Consider the following 22,773-nt stretch of genomic DNA (forward strand, 5'->3'; position numbering starts at 1 on the left):
AGATGCAGTTAGTGGCTCACAGGACAAAGTAGGAGAAGCCCAGAGATGTGAGTCAATTCAGAGAGGAACTGTGAAGAAGGACAAGGCCTCAGAGGGACAGATCCAGGACCAGCACAGGAACGGCAGGAGTTCCAGGAGGGAGGGAGCCCAAGACAAGAAATACTGGCCACACAGGAGAAGAAATTAGACTTGAGCTGAAAAAAAGTTTGAAAAGTTCACCAAGTTCCAGGTAGGAATGTGTTTAAAAGGGGATGAGAGAGCTGGAGAGATGGCTCAGAGGTTGACACTTGCTGCTATTGCAGAAGACCCAGGTTCAGTTCCCAGCACCCATGTCAGGTGGCTTGCAATCACCTGTGACTCCAGCTCCAGGGGATCTGACCCTCTCTTCTGGCTTCCATGGGCACTTGCATGCATGTGCACATACCCACTCACACGTGGATACACATAATTAAAAGTAAAAATAAAATATTTTTTAAAAAGCTTTTTATTTTATGTGTATGAATGTATTGCCTGCATGTATGTGAGTGCACTCATGTCATGCAGTGCCACAGAGATCAGAAGAGGGTATCAGATTCCCCTGGAACTGCAGCTAAGGATGGTTCATAGCCGCCATGTGGGAGCTGGGAATCGAACCTGGGCCCTCTTACAAGAGCAGTCAGTGCTCTTAACTGCTGAGCCATCTCTCCAGCCCCAATAAAAATAAAATCTTTAAGAACAACTATTTAAAAAAAATTTTAGGGGCTTGGAGAGATGGCCCAGTGGTTAAAAGCACTGGCTGCTCTAGCAGAAGACCTAAATTTGGTTCCCAGCACCTACGTGGTGGATCACAACTATCTGTAACTTCAGTTCCAGGGTGCCTGACACCCTCTTCTGGCCTCCATGGGCACCAGACACACATGTGGTGCACATACATACATGCAGGCAAATGCTTGTGCACATAAAAAATACAATAAATCCTTAAGAAAACTTAAAAAAATTTTTTAAATTTTATGTGTGTGTGTATTGCCTGCATGTAAGTAAGTGCACCCACGTAGAGACATGTAATTAGATATACTCTGATAAAATTCCTGATTCCAAAAATGAAGGGAAAAAAAGTCTTTAAAATAGTCTAGGCACCAGAAGCCAATGTCTTAAAAAGAAAGATTTATTTTTAATACTTTGTGTGTGTGTGTGTGTGTGTGTGTGTGTATGCCACATGTATACAGGTGTCTATGGAGGCCAGAAGAGGGCATCAGATCCCTTGGAGCTAGAGTTAGTGCTGGGATCTGAACTCTGGTCCTCATGATAGAGCAGCAAGTGCACTGAACCACTGAGCCATCTCTCCAGCCCCCAAGGAGCCAATGTCTCTACTAGAGGAAGAAACATCAGAGTTTCCCAACAGCCTCAAGGTCCCTGAGAGGAGAGGCCTTCACCTTGGGAAATCTACCACTTGTCCTCTTATCCCTCACCCCTCTGAGGAATGATGCCTAGCCAACATGGCAGGCATTCAGACTCCTAGTTCAGGTCCTAGTTCCAGGCCTTGTTTACTGTAGCCTTCTGCATATTTCTTGGAAATTTTGTCATCAGTGAAATGGGAATGATAACAGCACCTCCTACAGAGGGCTCTGTGAGGGCTCAGCAAGTGAGATGCCCACTGCCTTTAACAGTTCAGTTAACACAAAGCAAGTGTTTGCCTCATTATTTCTAAAATACAGTAGCAATATTAGTATCAGTAAGATGAAAGTCTTAAATGCTCTAAAGAATAAAGGTCATTAGAGAACGGCAGCAAACACTTTTATCATAATTCATGTACAAAATAAAATGGCAGTGTATCTTACAATGGGAGAATTCAGAATTCCTCTTTCACAGCTGGAGAGATCCAGCACACAGGAATAAATAAGATCACACAAAAACAAATAATGTGAACTCATGGCAATACACAATGTTGAACATTTTATTCCCCAGATAGGAAATATATATCTTTGCAGGCTTATGGGATGTTTCAAAAAATCAGTCACGTGCCACAAAGTATATTCAAAATGTAAAATCTTGCAGATCTTTTTATCATAAGCCAATACAATGAAAATTAAATAGTAAAAACAACCACAGGGCCTGGTGTGGTGGTGCTCACATTTAATCCCAGCACCTTTACATAGCAAGTTCTAGGCCAGCCAAGGCTACATAATGAGACTTTGTCTCAAAAACAAAACAAAACATCCACAGGGCAGTGAAATGACTCACAGGGAAAAGAACACGCTGCCGAGCCTGAGAGCCTGAGTTCAATCCCAGGACCCACAACGTAGAAGGAGAGAATGGACTTCTGCAGTTGTACACACACACACACACACACACACACACACACCACACACATAACGCATGCATGCATGCACACACATGCATACATATAATAAGTAAATATACAAATGTAATAAGAATTTTTAAGAACAACTACAAAAACTTAACAGCCTAAAATGAAGACACACAGTTTTAATTCTGTTTTTATTTTTGGTTTTTGAGACAGAGTTTTGCAATGTAGCCTTGGCTGGCCTCAAACTCAAGATCTTCCTACCTCAGCTTCCGGAGTTCTGGGATTATAGGCCTGTGCTACCATGCCTGCCAACTCTTAATTAATTTTGAGTTATCCCTAGATAGATCAAATAAAAAATCAAAACTAAAATTAAAATAATTAAAATAAAATAACGGGGCCTGGGCATGCTGGTACATACCTGTATCCAGCACTGGGGAGGCTGAGGCAGGAGGATGGCAAGTTAAGAGACCAGCCTTGGTCACATAGTAAGATGCTGTCTCGAAAGACAAGTTGACTGTTAAAAAGAACTCTTTATGAAAAAACGAGTTACGCATTCATGTTCTCTCCCAAATTACGAAACTCTTCGTAGTCGTCCATGAATTTGCCAGTGACCCTGAGTGGGCTTTGTATTGCGCAGGTTCTCCAGGAGCAGATCCGGGCCAGGGACAACATCAGCTATGGAACTAATTCTGCCTTAAAGACGCTGGAAATGCGCCAGCTCTCTGGCTTAGGAGACCTCCGAGGAAGAGTAGCAAGGTAGGTGTGCCCGTTACTGTCCTCATTGCTGTGACCAAATACCTGGTAGAAGCAACTTCAGGAAGCAAGGGTTTCTTTTGGCTCACTCCGAGGGTTCGGCCCGTCATGGTGGGGAAGGCGTGGCGGCAGGAGCACGAGGCAGCTGTTCACATTGTCCACAGTCCGGAAGTGGAGAAAGGTGAATGCTCAGCTCTCTTTCATCTTTGTGTTCAGTCTGGGACCCCAGCCCATGGGACCCTGTTGCCCACACTTGGGTAAACCTCTCTGCAAATTCTCTCACAGCCATGCCCAGAGGTGGGACTCCTAGGTCATTCTAAATTTAGTCAAGTTGGCGGTCAAGATGAACCATCACAGCAAGCGTTCAAATGTTGGGCGCAGCTACTGAATTAGAATCTGGTTTTTAACAAGCTCCCTGGATTCCTGTGTGCATAGATGTTTGAGAAGCCTGGCACAGGGCTGTGCTCACTATTATTTTTAGCCCGCTGGGATGAGGTTGTTCAGATTATGTATGGGCCTCTTCTGCCCTCTGCTGCTATTGACAACAAAACGCCGAGTATGAAGCTGTAAGGGCGATTTGGAGCCAAGAGGCACTTCCAATCAGCCTGCATGTTCTGCACAGAGGAGCAGAGGAAGGCGTCCAGTACAGGGGCCCGCAGGGGCTAGGGCATCGTTAGAGCAGAGGGGCTGTGTTAGGTATATTTGTGCAGAAACCACAAATGTGCCTTGTATGCTAACAAGTGTACTGGAGCTTGCCAGGTAAAGATCAATTTAATAACAGGCTACAAGGGTTGAATGAAGGAAAGGGTAACTACTTTCCAACGGTTTTGTTTGTTATTGAGACAGTCTTGCTCTGCAGCCCCAGTAGTCTGCATTATGCTTCTCCCACCTTGGCCTCCCAAGAGCTGAGATTACAGGCCCGTTCCACCATGCCTTGCCCTTCTATCATTTTCTATTCTCATTAGGATGGACTCTAGTCTCCCTAGTGTGACCCTTGGTGATAGACACCTCCCAACCTCCTCACCTCTCCTTACCCTTGTCCTGTACCTTTTAGGCATGGCTGACCCTATGTGAATGCCCCAGTGGGCCCAGTCTCCTATCACTGTGCCTTGGTACATGCTGCTCTTGTACTGAGCACTTTTTCCTCCTTTTCCAGCTGATTGTCCATCTTTTTTTTAATTTTATGTGTATGAGTGTTTAGCCTGCACATATGTAAGTTTGCCACATATATGCAATGCCTGTGGAGGCCAGAAAAGAACATTGGATGCTCTAGAACTGGAGTTATGGATGGTTGCTAGCCACTTTATGGGTGCTGGGAACTGAACCCAGGCCCTCTGCAAGCAGACAGTGCTCTTAACCACTGAGCTACCTCTCCACCCCCTGGTTGTCCATCTTTAAAGTTCAGTTACCAGTGCACCATACTCTGGAGTCTCCTGACACCCCTACTTTGCAGAACTCCCCAGAACTGCAGCTCCATCCAGTCCCTCTGTCATCTTCCTTACTGTCTTGGAATAGGGATCCATTATCCATAGCCAAGTGTCTGGAACAGTCTGTGGAAAACAGTAAATACTCAACAAATGTTTGGATGAATAAATGAAGTAGAAATATCACTGATCTAGAAATAGGACTGAAAAATCTTGATTCTCTGTTTGTGGATATAGGTTTAAAAGAACCCCAAGTTCTGTGATGCCACTCAGAACAGCAGAAAGGACTTGAAAGCCACAGGGCAGAGCAGGACTTAAGGAGGATGCTGAGTGCCTTCGCAGCCACTGTTTTAGTCAAGAGTGTCTAGAGGAACAGAACCAAGAGAGTGAATATATGTATACATCTGGGTAGTCAAACAAGGCTGTCTGCACACTGGAGAGACTGAGAACCAGTAGGTGCTTGGTCCATGAGGCTGGACCTCAGCAGTCCCAATGCTAAGGGCCTGGGGATTCCTGGAGAAGTGCTCGCTGGTCTTCAGTGCATGCTGGAAATCTGAAAAAAGCTGGAGTCTGATGTCAGCAGAGGAATGTAGCAGGTGTGGCAGTGGCAACAGCGGCAGCAGCGGCAGTGTAGATGAGCTCACCAGTGAGACCTGAAGGCAATAAGGCAAAAGGCAAAGCTTTTAGTTGGGTTGCCACGGAAAGGTGCTGCCCACATTTTGGGTGGGTCTTCCCACTTCAAATAATCTGATCAAGAAAAATTCTTCACAGGTATGCCCAGCAGCTAGCTTCAGTCAAGTTGGCAGCCAAGATGAACCATCACAGCTGCTGTAGGTGCAGCAGGGGAAGGAGGGAGCATGCCACAAATAGTAGCTATTGTCACCTCAGCGGTGGTGTCTTTATGGCACCAGATCCATACAAAGTAGAGGAATTCTCTTGACATACCTTCTGGAATCTTCCATTTGTCTTCAGCTTCTAATCAACTTCTCTGCCCAACTTGTCCCTTCCCTGTTAAACACTTTTGTTCTAAAACCATCTGAAGAGTTTGTTATAAGCAGCAGATATTTTGGGTTTGTTTTGTGGCTATATCTGTCTCACTCTTGGAAAGCTAATGAGACTTTGTTGAAATGAATTCATGTGAGATGAGAACTCGTTGGCAAGGTTTGGACTTTCTTGAATCAATTACATAATTGTATTGAAGAAGTTTGAGCTTTTAAAGTGATAATACTGAATTACTAGGTTGGTACATCATTTCAGATTCAATTGTTCAGTTTTATGGCTGTCTTAATGTGTTAGTAGTAACAGGCCCTGGGTGGATCTAGGTCAGAAGAGCACAGGTAGATTCTCATTGGAGGTGAAGAACAGCCACCCCACTCAGCATAATGCATCTTAAATAGGACTTGGTCAGAGATTTTCCATTACTTTTGGAAGCAAGGCTCAAGTTTAGCTTTCTAACTCCTGATGCGATATTTGGTCCTGTATCTGGAACACTGTCTCCTCTTCTACAAAACTCAGTGGCCATGTCCTTTCTTCTGTGATGAGGGTGTGCCTGGTGGCAGAGTTTTAGAGGAGAAACGACCATGCACTGAGGCAGAAGTTCCCACCCACCTGCTAACTGGGATTTAGAGGAGGGTCTTCATGAATGGAACCCTTTTGGGGTTCCATTGGCCCAACAGAGACCACAATTCATATTCTCTCTCTCTTTCTCTCCCTCCCTCCCTCTCTCCTCTATTGCTCTTTATGAAGAGATTTAGTGAGATATAATTCACATATAAGTCACCTATTTAAAGTATATAATTCAGGAAGCTGGGGTGGCTCATTGGTTAAGAGCATATACTGCTTTTGCAGAGTACCAAAGTTCAGATCTGACACCCTTTTCTGACATCAGTAGGTACGCACACACACACACACACACACACACACACACACACACACACACATGGCATTCACACACATGATTAAAATTAAAACAAAATTTTTTTGGTCTTTTTGAGACAGGGTCTCCCTGTAGCCCCTATTTTTTAAAAAGATAGATAATGCATATTAATGAAACTGTAGAGAAACCTGAACCTCACACACTGCTGGTGCCAGTGTGACTGGCATGACCACTGTGCAGCGCTCTGGTACCGGTGTGATGGCATGACCACTGTGCAGCGCTCTGGTACCGGTGTGATGGCATGACCACTGTGGAAAGTGTCTAGCTGCTCCGCTTCTCCAAAGGTGAAATGTAAACTTACTGTTAACACTCAGCCATTCCACTCTGGGTCCATCTCCAAAAGAAATGAAAACTGGGCCATACAAAAACTCATAAGCAAATGCTCACAGCACTTACAACAGCCAAAAAGTTGAAACAATACAATTGATGTATAAACAAAATGTGTTATACAGTGAGATATTACTAACCCACAGAAGGATTGAAGTAAGTGCTGATGCACTTTACATGGATGGGCTCTGAAAATGCTATGCCAAGTATAAGGAGCTGGGCCTAAAGGACCATGTATGTTATGAGCATATGAGCCCATTTACAGGAAATATCCAGGAGAGGCAAATCCATTAGATACACAAAGTATTTTGTGGTCACTATGGATTGGGGGAGGCAGGTGACTGCAAATGGCTATGAGGTTTCTTCCTGAATAATATAAATGTTCTAAAATGAATTGTAATAGTTGCACAGTGAACGTACCAAAACCAACTGAATCATGTACTTTAAAGTATGTGCACATGTGAGTATAGTACCTGCAGAAGCCAAAAGAGGGCATTGGATCTCCTGGAGCTGGAATTATAGGCAGTTATGAGATGCCAGATGTGGGTGCTAGGAAACAAACTTAGGGGCTCCGGAAGAGCAGCAAGGCTCTTAATCTGACTTCTTCAACCTCTGTCTTTTTGTTGTTGTTGTTCTTTTTAAGACAGGGCCTCTTTGTAGTCCCAGCTGGCCTGGAACTATGTAGACCAGGCTAGCCTTGATCTCATAGAGATCCTCCTGCCTCTGCCTCCTGAGTGCTGGGACTAAAGGAGTGTGCCACTATGCCCAGCAGCCGTTGTTCATGCCTTTAAACTTTGGTAAGAACCTGTGTTGTTTGCTTGGACAGATGCGACGCCAGCATAGCCAGACTCTCTGCCGAGCATAAGACAACCTACGAGGGCCTCCAGCACTTGAACAAAGAACAGCAAGCTGCCAAGCTGATCTTGGAAACAAAAATCAAAGACGCAGAAGGACAGGTACAGCCTGGTGCAGACACCTTTTAAATGCAGGGAATTTGTTCTCAGCTAAGAATAACATGGTGTTGATATTTCTTGCAGGGTAACCAGCTGGTGCCCCCAGCGTGGGTTCATGCAAATCCTAAGCATCTCTTTTCTTCACTTCTTTCTTTCCTCTTTCTCACTGGAGTGGCCCTTCATGAATCTGGCAGCCAAATCACTGAGAGAGTTTTCGGCACAGTGCCAATTAAAGATTTTTTTCCCTTATTCATAAAAATTCATATATCCCAGAAATTCTAAACTCTACCTCCAAATCTACCTCTCACACTGGTAAATGATCCAACATTGCTTTGCAAGCTGCTCATCCTGGGCTTTGATTCAGGGAATCATTTCTTTAATGACTGGGAGTCACTGTGTGCGCTCACCTTCTTGTGGTCTTAATGTGAGATGCCCTTAGGGGGAAGCTGGAGGGCAAGTGCATGAACCTCAGAATATTCTACCTTGAAATTCAATGATTAACTTCCAAAGCCAAGCTCTTGGCATTTTGCAAGTGGGTTCTGTTTGCTGATGACTTACAAGTTTCCCTCCTAGGGCTTTTAATATCTGCCTCATTTACTGTCCTTCATTTAATGAGAGACTATTCTAGAAAAGTAGGGGCATCTGGGTATTTTACTGGATTAAAACTGGGATGGAGTGGTGAGATGGGGTGGATCAAGGAGGAGTTAGGGGAGGAGTTGGGGTGAATAGGATCAAAATACATGGTATGCATGTATAAAATTCCAAATAATTAATAAAAATATTTAAAAAATACCCCTTAACTCCCTCCAGCAAAGCTCTGAAACTAGTTAAATGAAAAACATAGGTATTATAAAACTTCAAATTGGAAAAAAAAGAATTAAAAGGCAGGCTTTTGCATTTCTGTTTGTTTTGTTTTTAAGAATAAGAGGGATTTTGCCTGGTGATGTAGGCCTCTAATCCCAGATACTTTGGAGACTGAAGCAGGAGGATCCCATATTCAAGTCTTGTCTGAGCTGTAGAGTGAGTTCAAGGCCAGCCCCAGCAACTTAGACACTGGCTCAAAACAAAAATAAAGACAATGAGCTGGCAAGATGGCTCAGTAAGTACAGGCACTTGCAACCAAGCCTCATGACTTGAGTTCAATACCCAGGAAACACATAGTGGAAGGAGAGAGAGAGAACTGACTTCTGAAAGTTGTCCTCTGACTTCCACACGTATGTGCCTCACTTCCATGGCACACGCACACATCTACACACATAATCACAAAATAGATAAATAAGTAAATGTTTAAAAAAGTGTTTTTTAAGGAAAGACAAAGCTAGGATGTAGCTCACAGGGAGACTACCTGCCTAGCACAGGCCTGAGTGTCAGTCCCTGCTACTGGAAAAGAAAAAAAGGACGAGTGAGAATGAACTTATAGAAGTCTATCAAAAGAAGACATACTTCATTTTCTGTTGTTCCAGATCTAATAGATCCAGATCTAATAGCAGGGTGTGACGGTGCACGTTTTTAATCCGAACACTTGGGAAGCAGAAGCAGGCAGATCTCTATGTGTTCGGCCAGCCAGTCTACACAGTGAGACCTTGTCTCAAAAACAAAAACAAAGAAAAAAACTCACAAGTCTTTAAGGAAGGGCTATTAAACATCATTTAACTTTTTGGAAATGTGACTATTTCATGCGGGACTAGTTTTACATTAAATTTTAGTCGGGGGGAAAAAGACCACAAGTAGGTAGTAGAGAAAGGAGCTGAGGGAGGTAGCCAGTAAAGGTAGCTGTGGCAGATGGTCTTCACCGGTGAGTTGACAAGAAGGTACATCTGGGACCTCCGTGGATTTCGTTAGCCATAGATATTCCGCTGTCTGTACTAGTGGCCACAGTGCTGGTGGAATTCAGAGTGATGACTGTACATCATGCCAGCTGGTGGAGGAGCCAGTCCCGAGCTGGGCCCGCTCGTTAGAGAGCTGTGAAGTTCGGCACTCGTGCGTGATGAAGATCTTGGCGGCATTCCCTGTCTTGATTTTTGATAACTGTAGAAGAAAAATGGAGGCAGGGGCTGGGGAAATGGCCCCTATTAAAGTATCTTCTGACACAAGCATCAAGAGCAGAGTTAAGATTCGAAGCACCCACTTAAAAGCTGAATGCTGTGGCGCATGTCTGTAACCCCAGTGCTGGGTGAGGTGGGGTGGAGACAGCAGCATCCCCAGAGCTCACTGGCCAGTCATTCTAGTCAAGAGGTGAGCTCCAGGTTCAGTGAGGAACTCTGTCTCAAAAATTAAAGTGGAGAGTGATCAAGAGAGATGCTTGACGTTAACCTCTGGCCTCCACAGGTGCAGTCACACTCACACAGACCCCACCCACAGCCACACTATAAAGAAAACACGTGTAAAGACAAAGGCAAGTTCCTTAATGAACTCAATACAGTGAGTCTTCTGTTGTTTGTTTGTTGAGACAGGGTCTCCCTGTAGCTCTAGCTGGCCTGAAACTTGCTATGTAAACCAGGCTGACTTCACTCTCACACAGATGCCTCTGCCTCCCAAGTGCTGGGACTAAAGGCATGCACCACCACGCCTGGCTAGTAAGGCAACTCTTAATGCCACTGACCAGCATAGAGCATATAAAATGTTTTCTGAAATGGCCTCTGAAGAAGTGCGCTGTGATGTTTTATAAGAGAATCTTCTTTTCTAGATTTCTCAGCTTTTGAACAGAGTAGATTTGTCCATATCAGAGCAGAGTACCAAACTGAAGATGTCCCACAGAGACAGCAACCACCAGCTTCAGCTTTTAGACACAAAGTAAGTCATCATCTAATAAAGTTTTAGTTGAAGTTCTCAGTTTAAGAAATTCACATTTTTTTCCTCTTGGATTACTTTTTAAATATAATATCTTTATTTTGGTTAATTTACTTTCGAATATTTATTTTTATTTATGTGTATGTGTGCACGTGTCTATGTTAGAATGTGTATGTGAGTGCAGGTGCCCACAGAGGCTAGAGGATCCCTAGGCCATTAGATCCCCTGGGGCTGGAGATGCAGGCAGTTGTAAATCATCCAACATAGTGCTGGGAATAAAACTTGGGTCTTCCACAAGAGCAGTTGCATGCACCAACCACTGAGCTATGTCTCTAGCCCCCCACTTTAAAAATCTTTATTTGTGTGTATACATGTATGTCTGTGTGTGGATATGTGCACATGAATGCAGTGCCTATGGAGACCAGAAGAGGGAGTCAGATCTCCTGGAGCTTGAGATACAGGTGGTTTTGAGCCACCTGATGTGGATACTGAGAGCCGAACTCGGGTCCTCTGGAAGAGCAGCAAACACTCTTAACTGCCAAGCCACCTCTCCAGCCCACCTCTTGGTTTTTATTTATCACACAAAGTGGAAACAATAATGAAAACTGAAACAAAAAGTTCCTGTGGGATGTGCTGTCTCCTTTCCGTCACAATTTTTTCTTTTAGTGTTTGGATGATAGTCTATCTCTTCACTCAGTGTGTATTTGGTTTATTTTTGTATGTATATGTATGTGGTATGTGTAGGGGGGGGAGGTGGGTGTGTCTGTGTGTGGGTGTGTGTTCGTATGGAGGTGAGGGTCAACGTTGGAGTTGGATGCCTTCTATCACCCTGCACTTCCATTTTTCAGGTAGATAGATGTTATATATATTCTATATTTTCATTACATGTTAATATGAATAAGAAAAAAAGTGATGAAGGGAGACAGCATGCATTGATAGTTATTTTAAGAAATCTGGAAAGGGAGGGGACTAGAAGAATGAAAGGTTGGGGTGGGGTTGCTTTCTATTTTCTTTTTGATTTTTTTTGAGACAGGGTCTTGAGTAGCCCAAGCTGGCCTCAAACTCACTATGTAGCCGAAGATGACCTTGAATTTCTGATCCTTTTGCCTCCTCTACCTCCCAAGTGCTGTAATTATAGGCATGCTCCCAGGATCCCTGGTTTGTTTCCTGCTGATTTAAATTCAGATATGTCTCTATGGGGCAAGAGAGAAAGCAAATGAGCTTCTAGTCCTGCGAGATTTAATAAATGAGGAGGAAAGGCCAAGGGAAGGAGAGGATTCTGGGAGAACAGGTGAGGGATGCTATGTTCTCTGAGCCAGGAGTGTCATGGACCCTAGAACTGCAAAGGTTAGCACCTGGCATGGCTGTGTCAGTCACTGTGTCACCTCAGAACCTGTGGTGACAGCTCCTCATGGGTAAGAGCACCATCAGGTGCTTTTCCATTGTGTGTTCCTGTTCCCCAGCTTCATGTTGCATAAAGGTATGTCCTTCTCATCGAGTGGAGTCTGATGTTTAATGTCACTTGAAACTGTTTTGCATCAGCTGCTTACATGCCTTTTCCTTTTTCTTCCCCTTTCTTCTTCCTTCCCTTCCCTTCCCTCCTTTCCTTCCTCCGTCTGTCCATCTGTCCCTCCCTCTGCACGGAGTTGGCTACAACAAGAGCAAGAAAGAATAGAGAAAGCGCTTTTACAGAAAATTGATCAGCTTTCCCTGGTTGTTAAGGAAAACAGTGTAGGTATTGATATTTGGCAATAACTTAGTGACTCTCAGTGGGGGGGTGTTTGACTAATTCCTAGGGACTTAGCACTAATTTGTTTGGTACTGCCTAAAACTGTTCAGTCGTTTCCTGCCTCTGGGTCCATTTCTCTGGTCCTCAGGCTGCTTCTCCTACCCCTTCCCCCTTTCTCTTTCTCTTCCCCTCCTTCTTTAGTTCTGGAACTCAAACCCAGGTCCTCATGTGCACTGCTAGTTTAATTTCTTTTCCTGTTGCTGTGGATAAAATACTGTGACAAGTGCAACTTAAGGGAGAAAGGATTTATTCTGGTTCACAGTTCAAAAGTACATTGTGTGGAGGAGTCGAGTCAGGAAGAGCTTGAAGCACCTGGTCTCGCACAAGTAGGAAGCAGAGAGGGATGAATGCATGCTGGTGCTCAGCTAGCTCTATCCATTTATACAGTCCAGGATTCCAGTCAAGGAGAAGTGCCACCCACCCTGGGTAGGTCTTCCCACCTCAATTAACACAATCAAGATAATCCTTCACAGGCATGCCCAGAGACCCATCTCCCAGGTGGTTCTGGATTCTGTCAAGTTGACAACACTAACCCTCACATCTGCTAATCCTGAACTTTACCACGGAACCATGCCCCTATTCCCTGTTCTTTGCATTTTCTACAAAGACCAGGGACCCATTAACTTGTTTGGTTCACAAAGGCTAAACTGAAAACTCCAGTTAAGATTACTTTAAGTCAAGAGCTTAATGACCCAAACTGTCTGTCATGCATTTCTAAATAAAGCATAAAATGACCCACTTGATCTTGGTTTGTTTTAATGTCACGACCTGGTTTAGCTCTCACCGGTAGCTGTACCCCTCCAGGCCCTTCCAATGCACTGTAACTATAGAACACATCCACGCTCCCACTGGGACAGAACAGATCCACCATTTTCTTCCCCTTCACTTCTGCACCCACCCCCATGTCTCACACAGCTAAGTTTGCAGCACTGCCAAAAAATATAGTAAGAAAGTCTTGCATTTATCATATTCAAAACCAGTATGCTCTGAAATCAGTACATGGCAGGCAAATTTTGTTGGTTTGGGTGATTAAGCAGACCGCCTCCCTCACCTTCTCTTTCCCTGCATTGCTTCCTCCCGTGGGGCTTTGACCCAACAGAAGTGGCTGGTGCAGTTTGTATGTCTGACTGCACCCTCCAGGTGCAGAGCTGTTGACTTGAAGGCTGCCCTGAGTACCATTGTGAGTGCTCTGTTATGCTGCAGCCCCTGAAGTCTTGGTGTTCACAGTCTGGGTCACTAAAGCCTGCAGACACAGAGTCTCAGAAAGTACAGGCATGCAAAGAAAAAATAATATTTCAGATGTTTGAATATTCCCCCATCATTTCCTCAGATTTCTCATTGTTTTACACTTTGATTCATCCCAACACATTTGTACACATCGGGGTCTTTGGTTTACTGTTTATCTTTTTATACATCGGCTTAATAGCTAACAGCAAACCCCAGGATAACGGTGGCTTTAATAAGATGGATGCTTAATTCTTTTTCATGTGAAACAACTCTGCCTGTGGGCTTTTAAGGACTGAAGCTTGGCAGTCCTCAGAATCTTTTTAGTTTAGCTTTTTGCTGACCTCAGAGAGTAGCCCTTGTCCTCACAAGTCAAGATGACTGCTAGAGCTCCAGCCATTGACTGAATTCTAGAATCAGAAGGAAAAGGGAAGAAATAATATAGTGACCGTAGTTTAACTTCTCCTGGAAACAGTTACCTACACTTGTTCTTGTATCTCATTGGCTAGACCTTAATCATATGACCATACCAAACTCGGGGGACAGAGGAAAATGTAGGTTTTACTTTGGGTGACCTTGCACTGAATTGAAAGTTAAGTAAGAAACAGTTGAGAACAGAGCAGCCAGCAAGCGGCCATGGGGATTCTCCTCCCCACGACAGTTCAGTGCTATGGCGGGTGTGAGGCAAGGCACACCTCTTCTTTGCTAAGAACCAAGTGTAATTCTTACACCCCAGGGGGCCAGTGAAAGGGATATGGAGAAGAAGCTCAGCCAGATGTCGGCCAGACTGGACAAGATCGAGGAGAGTCAGCGGGAGAATGTGGGAGGACAGAAGACGAAGCAGGAAGAGGAGAAGGTACACGGGCGAATCAGCAAGCTGGAGTTACAGATGACCGAAGACATGAAGGAAATGAAAGCTGAACTTAACGCTGGTAGGCTGAACCCTAAACAGCTCGCATGGCTTATTTAGCTAAAAAGCTATTCATGAAGGTTCCCCTGAAACTGTGTCCAACCTTCGCTAATGTTAGTAACAGCAGAAAGGTCCTTAGGTCCTTTTCTAAGTAGCTTTGCTGTGTTGAACTAAAATGATAGTTTGTCTTCTTGATGGATTGATTGTAGTGCTGGGAATTAAACTTAGGGCCTCCCATATGCTAGGCAAGCACTCTACCAGTGAGCTATATTCCCAGTCCTAAAATGCTAGTTCAATTACACGTATATAAAGAGCCCTCCGTGAGACACAGGCAAACAAAACTAAAATTGCTTGCAAATGAGGTACATTTCCTTTAGTGCCACCTGCTGATGCTTTTCTGTTTGTAAGCAAGGCAATGTAGCTCAGAAGTTAGCATGTCTTTGAGAACCTTTAAAAAAAAGATTTATGGGCATTTTGCCTGTATGTACGTGTGCCATTTGTGTGCAGTGCTCCAAGGGGCCAGAAGAGGGCATCGAGTCCCCTGGAGCTGAAGTTACCTATGATTGTTAGCTATGTGGATGCTGGGAACTGAACCTGGATCCTCTGCAAGAGCAGCCAGTGATCTCAACCACTAAGCCACGTCCCTAGGCTCTTCAAGAGTGATTCTTTCATGCTTGTTTACAGGGTATGTCAAAGCTGACTTTAATGTCTTAGGACTGTCATATAAGGGATTGTGGCTTTGTTTTCTGGTGCTGTGACAGACTGCTTGAGACTGTTCTGAAGTCTCAGAACAAGTGCAGTACCTACTTGTGCCAAAGGCTTTTTTTGCTCTGTCATAGCATAGTGAGGGCATTCCCTGGCAAGGAAGTAGGCATGAAAGACAGAGAAAAACCAGGCTAAATTTATCCTTTTGTCAGGATAAGAGGCCAGCAGTATCATGTAACCTAGTCATTTCCTGAAGGTCTTGCTTTTTAAAGATTTGTTTATTTTGACATGTTTCATTTGCATGTATGTAAGTGTACCATGTGTGTGCAATGCCCACAGAGCCCTGAGAAGGGCATTGGATCCCCTGGAACTGGAGTTACAGGTGGTTGTGAGTCACTACATAGGTGCTGGGATCCAAACCCACATCCTTCACAATAGCAGCAAGTGCTCTTAGCCACTGAACCATCTCTCTGGCCCCAGTCCAGCCTTTTAATGGTGTTATGATGGCAACTAAATTTCAGTGTACTTTTTGGAGTGGACATGCCAATCACAGCAGAGCAGTGAGACTTACACTCTGAGCTCATAAATACAGAGCTGAGATCATGAAGCTCAAACTGTCCAAAGACAGATTTTAACTCAGTATGAGGCAAAAATGTCTTTAACTTAAAGGATGCTGGTAGTTTTATGAAATCCAGAGCTTTTTGTGATTAGAAGTGTTTAGGAAGAGATGGACTGGCCTCTCTCAGAAAGGAGAAGATGGGCCAGGCATGGTGGCACATGTATACAATCCCAGTGCTTGAGAGGTAGAGGCAGAAGGATCAAGGGTTTCAAGTCAGACTCAGCTACACAGCAAGCACAAGGCCAATTTGACCACATGGGACCCTGTCTCAAGAACCAAAACACTAAAAAAAGGGGAGATATTCTTATGATGTGATTAGTAGGAACTTCCAGTTCCTTCCCACTCTGTTTCCATGAATTTTTCTCTGTGGTATTTATGTTGGTTACATGGAAATAAAAGGTAATAGTTATTCTAAGAATAACTTTTTTTTTTGCTACCTGCAAAAGTTTATTATTCTTTTATTTAAGTAGAAGTTACAATTAAATGCAGCCCTCACAGCGTTGGTGGCCACCTACACTGAGCCTAGGTAAGATTGGTCCCATCACCTTTCAGTCGTGGATTGGTGAGGAGCTACGCTTCCATGCTGAACTCCTGGCTACTGGTGGATTCTGGGGGAGGGGCAGTTGTTGACTTCATTTGTACTTTGCTGAGCTATCCAAGCTCCAATGGACAGTTCCAAACTCATGGTCACACAGATGACCCTGGTTAAACTCAGTAGGTCTTAACAAAACAATAACAAAGTCATGAATGTAGGAAGGGGACTTTTAGGAAGGCGGGGGAGTGATGGTGGTGAGGAACGTTAGAAAGGGGTTTATAATCTGAGTACACAGTACATATGTATGAAGTTGTCAAAGAACAAGTTCAGTAAAATTTAGAAGTGAAGGAAGGCTGGGGAGATGGTTCAGCAGTTAAAATCACCTGCTACTTTTGCTGAGGACCTGAGTTCCCAGTGCCCTCACAGGGCGGCTTACAATAGCTTATAACTGTAGCTCCAGAGGATCTGATGCCTCTAGCCTTGCAGGAGCCTGAACTTACATGCAGATAACTCTCTCAGGCACATAATTAAAATAAAACAAATCTTAAAAAAGAAAGAAATTGCAGTTAAACTAAGGCTAGCCTTGGCAAATTAACAAGACCTATCTTAAATTTTTTTATTTTTTTATTTATTTATTTATTTATTTATTTATTTATTTATTTATTTATTTATTTTGGTTCTCTGGACTATTAGAATATGGAGCTTGACTATTTCATTGTTGTTTAAGTTTATATAATTTCTGCAGTGCTTAAGAGGGGGGAGTTGAGACAGGGTCTCATGAAGCCTAGGCTGGCTATAAACTCACTGTGTACCTGAAGATAATCTTGAACTCCTGATCCCTCTGCCTCATCTTCCAAGTGCTGGGATTACAGATGCATACCAGCATGGTTTTGCTCCACTCTGGGGATTAAACCTAGATCCTCATGCATGCTAGGCAAGCACTCTACCAACTGAGCTATGTCCCCAGCCCCATTTCCTTAGTGATTTGATTGTCAATCAATTCAATGTGCTAGTGAAGAAATACATATGAGGGACTGAGAGATGGGTCCACTGTTGAGTGCATGCTGCAGGGCTGGAGAGATGAATGAGCAGTTAAGAGTGCTTGCTGTTCTTCCAAAGAACTTGAGTTCAGTCCCCAGCACCCATTTCAGATGACTCACAACTGCTTCAGTGGATCTGATGCCCTCTACTGGCTTCCACAGGCACTGCGCCCACATATACCGCCCCCCCCATGCATATACCCATAATTTAAAAGCTTATTATTATTATTTTTTTCGGTCTTTTTGAGACAGGGTTGACTCCCTGTAGCCTCAGCTGTCCTGGAATGTACTATGTAGACCAGGCTGGCCTTGAACTCACAGAGATCCGCCGGCTCTGTCTCCCGAGTGCTGGGATTAAAGGCGTGCGCCACCACTCCTGGCCTAAAAGCTTATTTTAAAAAGAGCACACACTGCTCTTCCAAAGGACCTGAGTTTGATTCCTATCACCCATGTTGGGACGTTCATAATCACAAGTAACCCCAGTTCCAGGGAATCCAGTGCACTCATGTGCACATACATAATTAAAATTAAAAAGCTAGGGCTGGAGAATTGGCTCAATGGTTAAGAGCACTGACTGCTCTTGCAGAAGACCTGGGTTCAATATGAACCGTCCTTAACTCCAGTTCCAGGGGAATCCGAAGCCCTCACCTCCGTGGCATTGTACGACACGGGTGCACTCACATACATGCAGGCAATATACTCATACATATAAAAATAAAAATACAAAAAATAAAAAGCTAAATCTAGTGGCTGGGTGTGATGGTGCACGCCTTTTAGGCCCCAGCACTCAGAAGGTGGAGGCAGGTGGATCTCTGTGAGATCCAGGCCAACTCAAAAAAAGAAAAGGCACGTGTGAACCTTTTAAAAGAGTGTAGTTTTAGTTTTTTTTTTTCTTTTTAGATAGGGTCTCCCTATAGCCCCAGCTGGCCAGGAATTCATTATGGAGATGTGGCTGGCCTCCATCTCACAGAGATCTGCCTGCTTCCGTTTCCTGAGTTGAGATTAAAGGCATGCACCACCCACCATGGCTGGCATAATGCATCCTTTTTAAAACATATTTCTTTCTTTAATGTGTATAAGTGTTTGCCTGCATTAGTATACATGTAGCACATGTGTGCAGTACCCACAGAGATCAGAAGAGGGTGTTAGATCTCATGGCACTGGAGTTACAGACAGTTGTGAGCTACCATATGGGTGCTAGGAACTGAACTGGATCCTCTGCAAGAGCAGCCCTGACTATATATTTCTTAATGGAAGATCATAAAATGCTTTAAAAAATACAATTTCTCTTACTGTGATGGTATTTTCAAGGGCATCTTCTTATGCATGTAAAATATTTATGTGCCTTTTCCAAATAAAAACTCATATTATAAAAGCATGCTGATTTATACCTTGTGATTTTATTGTTATATGCTCTCCTTTTCCATGCCAATAAAAATTTTGTTTTTTAAATTAAATTTTATTTCTTATTTATTTTCTGTGTGTGTATGTATGTGTTTGTATAGGTGCGCACATGCCACAGCACATGTGTGGAGGTCAGAGGACAATTTGCAGGAATCAGATCTGTCCTTCCACAATGTGGGTCCCAGGGATTGAACTCAAGTTGTCAGGCCTTTACCCGCTGCGCCATCTTAATAGTCCCAATAAAAACATGTTTAATGAGTAATCTTCATACTTTTTTCATGAATTATCACATCAAATTTTCTGAGAGAAAATAAGACTTAAAAAAAAGCACTTAAAAGTCAGCAGAGAAACAATAATATAAAATACTTCTTTGGTAGAGATGTGGGTTTTAGTTTTGCTTCTTTTAACTTTTTATTTTGAGATAATTTCTAATTTAGAAAAACTATAAGAATAGTCCAAAAGCTACATATTCTATATTCATTCTCTGTTAACATTTTGGAATTATACTTAAAAGTCTGTGTGGGTGGGTATGGGTGCATATTTCCCTCTGAATCGTTTGGAAGTCACAGGAATGATGATGTCTCTTCATTATTTCAGAGAAAAAGCCCTAAGCACAAGGGCATTCGCTTCCAGGCCGGCAAACAGTATTAACATCAACGAAATGTTTTCCAATAGCCAGTATTCAGCTTGTTTCTTTAGCAATAAACCTTTCCCAATCCACATTTTTTCCTCTTCTTTTTTCCTAATCAATTTTTTAAAAGCTTTATTTTATTTATGTGTGTCTGTGTTTATGTGAGTGACCATGGAGGCCATAAGTGAATTTGGATCCCTGGGAGTTTCAGGGGTTTATGAACTGCCCCATGTAGAGGCTAGGATCCGAATTCCCGTCTTCTGATAGAGCTCTTAACTACTGAGCCGCCTCTCCAGCCCTCAAATGTTTTTTTAAATGAAAAACTGTTCAGTTGTATACATTTAAAGTGTGTGTTTTGGCCTGGAGAGATGGTTCAGGGCTCAACAGGTACCTGATGTCACGTTCCCCCAGTGGTAGTGGGGTAAGCTCTGACCGGTAGGCTAAAGGGGCTTCCACCAGATGTCTCAGCTACAGTAATCCCCTTCCGTTTCCAGGGAAGAACTGTGGAATCCTGTTGCCCCCATCAAACTCCCCATGGAGTTTGAGTTTCTCTTGATGAATTTTTGTTGTTGTCTTTTGTTTGACAGAATTTCCCTCTTCCCAACCCACCTGGAAGTCACTTTGTGGGCCAGGTTGGCCTCTGAGGCTGGGATTAAAGGCACACACCACTTTCTTGATGAATTTTTTGAGAAGCAGTTGAGAAGTCACTGTTGCTATAGGATGTGACAAGGCATTGCTTTCAAACCATTAACGCTTGGCATTTCCTTCTCCCGTCCAGGGTTCACAGCCATCTATGAAAGCATAGGATCCCTCAGGCAAGCTCTGGAGGCCAAGATGAGACTGGACAAGGATCAGCTGCAGAAGCAGATCCAGCAGATGCAGAGGCCAGAAACTTCCATGTGAAGAAGGACAAGAGAAGGACCTAACAGAAGAAGAGCGCTTGCTAGGAGCCCAACACCGTTGCAGCCAGGCCGTGGCTGCGTGCTTGATCCTTCCACCTAGGACGTGCATGTCCAAGAAGTGTGTTCTCATGGGTCTAAATGTTTACCTTAGGTCTTGAAAACGCCCTATCTTTAAAACTATTTAATGCAGTTTTTACCACTTTATCTCACTTATCTAAATTCAGTTGTGCCCCCCCGGCCCAGATTTTGAAAGGCTTTTATCTTTCATTTTATGAATGAAAATAATTTATTTTCAATGCTTCATGCTCTAGCCAAGATGACTATTTTGAAAAAAATGTCATGGTAATTTTTTAAAGTTAAGAAATGAACAAGTTGTCACAGGAATGTAATTCACCTCACTTTAAATTAAGAGAATCTCCCACTAGGTTTAGCATTCAACTTTTGAGTCCATATCTGGATTTTGTTACCACTGTCTGTGCATTTTTGATGTTGGTTATCTTACTGTAAATCACTTGTCTTTTGTAGAGAAGAGAATAACATTTTGGGGGGAAAACTTGCCATTTATATGATGAAAATACTTTTAAAAAATTGATAACTGCCATATAGATTGCAAATTAAATGGAAGTTGACGACATTTATCTAGCTACTACAAGGCGCAATATTTCTATCCACCTAGATACCAGCTTTTACTACTTAAAGCTATTTTTTGGATTATCCACAGCCTGCATAGCGATAGCCATATATTTAATAATGGGATGGTGGTTAGCAGCCTGTTTATCTCCCACTGAATTGTTCATCAATCACAACAGAATGTGAGAAATTTTCAGACTTTACAATTTATCTAAATGTTTCCAAAATTGGAACCCAGTGCTGGGGTTTATAGACACTGATCATAACTGTATCTTTGTGCCTTGGTTTTTATCTGTCAGTGTACTGTCCCCTGTAAAAATTTTATCAGCAGATTAGAAGGCATGGTTAAGTATCAGGATTATGATGTAAAAATGGGATCCTGTGTATTTTTAAATGTCCTTGAAGATTTTGTCACTGTTCTGACATGCCTCATTCAGTATTATTAATGGAATAGATACTCATACTTTTTATGGACAAAGAATCAAATTGATACTACATTTATAATACTGTGAAGAAACTTCCAGCCTGAGCAACTTTATACACAATAGGTGTTTTATTTTCAGCTGCCACGTTTGATTGTTGGTATTGTTTGTCCACCTGTGTAACAACTGGCAGTCAGACGCGCCGTTCTAAACTGTGAGGGTGCCCAGAGAAAGAACAGGAATACTTTAAAAATTTCTACAACAACACCATTTTGTTTTTCTTTTTCATTTGCAAGGACTCAGGAAAATAAAAGCATTTTCTATTTTTAGAATCCATCACAATGAGACTCCTAACTGGCTGTTACTGTTTACCTGTGTAAGATATGCTGCTAAAGAACATAAAATTTTACTCTCAGTAGCTTGGCAGTTTTTATTTTAATTTGGACTCATGAGAGGTTATGGAAGGAATATGTATTCAACATGCATTCCTTTCCCCCACGCCCCCAATCTTTTCATCTCTCTATAGGAAGATATTTCCACTTAGGACGAGGTAACTGGTGTTTTGTAATCAGAAAGCATATTTCTTTTTATGAATGACTAGCCATGATTCATGGAGTGCTCTGTGTTTGAGCACAAGCCACAGGACAAAGGGCCCCACCCTCTCAGTGTCTCTTTCCTCTGGGGAACCTAAGGAGGAAGGATAAACACATCTCACACCTGGGAGGAAGAGACAGGGAACACCAGCTGACTCTGGTCTGGTGGTTGATGTGAGCTGGTGGCCCGGCTGCTGGTGCAGTCTCTCAGGTGCTCAAGATGTGGCATGTGTGTATGACAAGTTACTGCTGCAGAAACTCTCCACCCTGGCTGTTGATGGGGTCCCCCGGGAGAGTTTAAAAGCTACTGACACTGAGCAATCTCCAGATCATTTGTGTCAACACCCTGGGGTTTCAGTGTGCAGCTGGGGTGGCCAGCCGTCTAGCAAGAACCGTGGAGTACTGTTCTCGCCAAAGTTCAAAAGAGAATCAGCTTCCCTGTCTTTTCCTTTACCAGAAATTTGCAATAAAAAGAATAAAATTTCCAACTAAATGTAGCGTATGATTTTTAAATTTTTAATCAATTTATTTTGTTTTATGTGTATGAGGGTTTTACCTGCATGTATGCATGTGTGCCATATGTGTGCAGTGCATGTGGAGGTCAGTAGAGGGAGTCAGAGTCCCTGTAACTGGAGTTACAGATGGTTGTTAGTCACCATGTGGGTGCTGGGAACTGAAAAGCAGTCAGTTCTTGACTGTTGAGCCAGTTCTCCAGCCCCATGGCTTATGATTTTTAGATTTAAAAAGGCTTTTAGTGTGAGGTGCAAACTCAGGTCAAACGCCTTGGGAAAGGTATCTTTTTTCTTGGTCCCTATAGGACCATCATCACAGACTGGGCCACCCATGGGTACCAGGGTTTTGGGTCGTCTCTGTTTCTGGAGTTATACCAGTGGGCAGTT

The 22,773-nt window shown here is 43.2% G+C and overlaps 1 protein-coding gene across 1 annotated transcript in view; it reads left to right on the plus strand.

The window, feature by feature from the left end:
* Positions 1-22,362, plus strand: part of Fam81a (family with sequence similarity 81 member A) — a 73,011-nt gene extending 50,649 nt beyond the window's left edge. The window contains exons 4-9 of the mRNA XM_008836885.2: positions 2,925-3,043; positions 7,554-7,683; positions 10,367-10,473; positions 12,105-12,201; positions 14,220-14,415; positions 20,106-22,362. Of these exons, the coding sequence (XP_008835107.1) occupies positions 2,925-3,043; positions 7,554-7,683; positions 10,367-10,473; positions 12,105-12,201; positions 14,220-14,415; positions 20,106-20,230 (774 nt within the window). The 3' untranslated portion in view covers positions 20,231-22,362. The remainder of the gene's footprint in view (positions 1-2,924; positions 3,044-7,553; positions 7,684-10,366; positions 10,474-12,104; positions 12,202-14,219; positions 14,416-20,105) is intronic.
* Positions 22,363-22,773: the final 411 nt, after the last annotated feature.

This window comes from Nannospalax galili, unplaced genomic scaffold (genome assembly GCF_000622305.1).
Source record: "Nannospalax galili isolate Female #2095 unplaced genomic scaffold, S.galili_v1.0 scaffold117, whole genome shotgun sequence".
In the NCBI taxonomy this organism is placed as follows: domain Eukaryota; kingdom Metazoa; phylum Chordata; class Mammalia; order Rodentia; family Spalacidae; genus Nannospalax; species Nannospalax galili.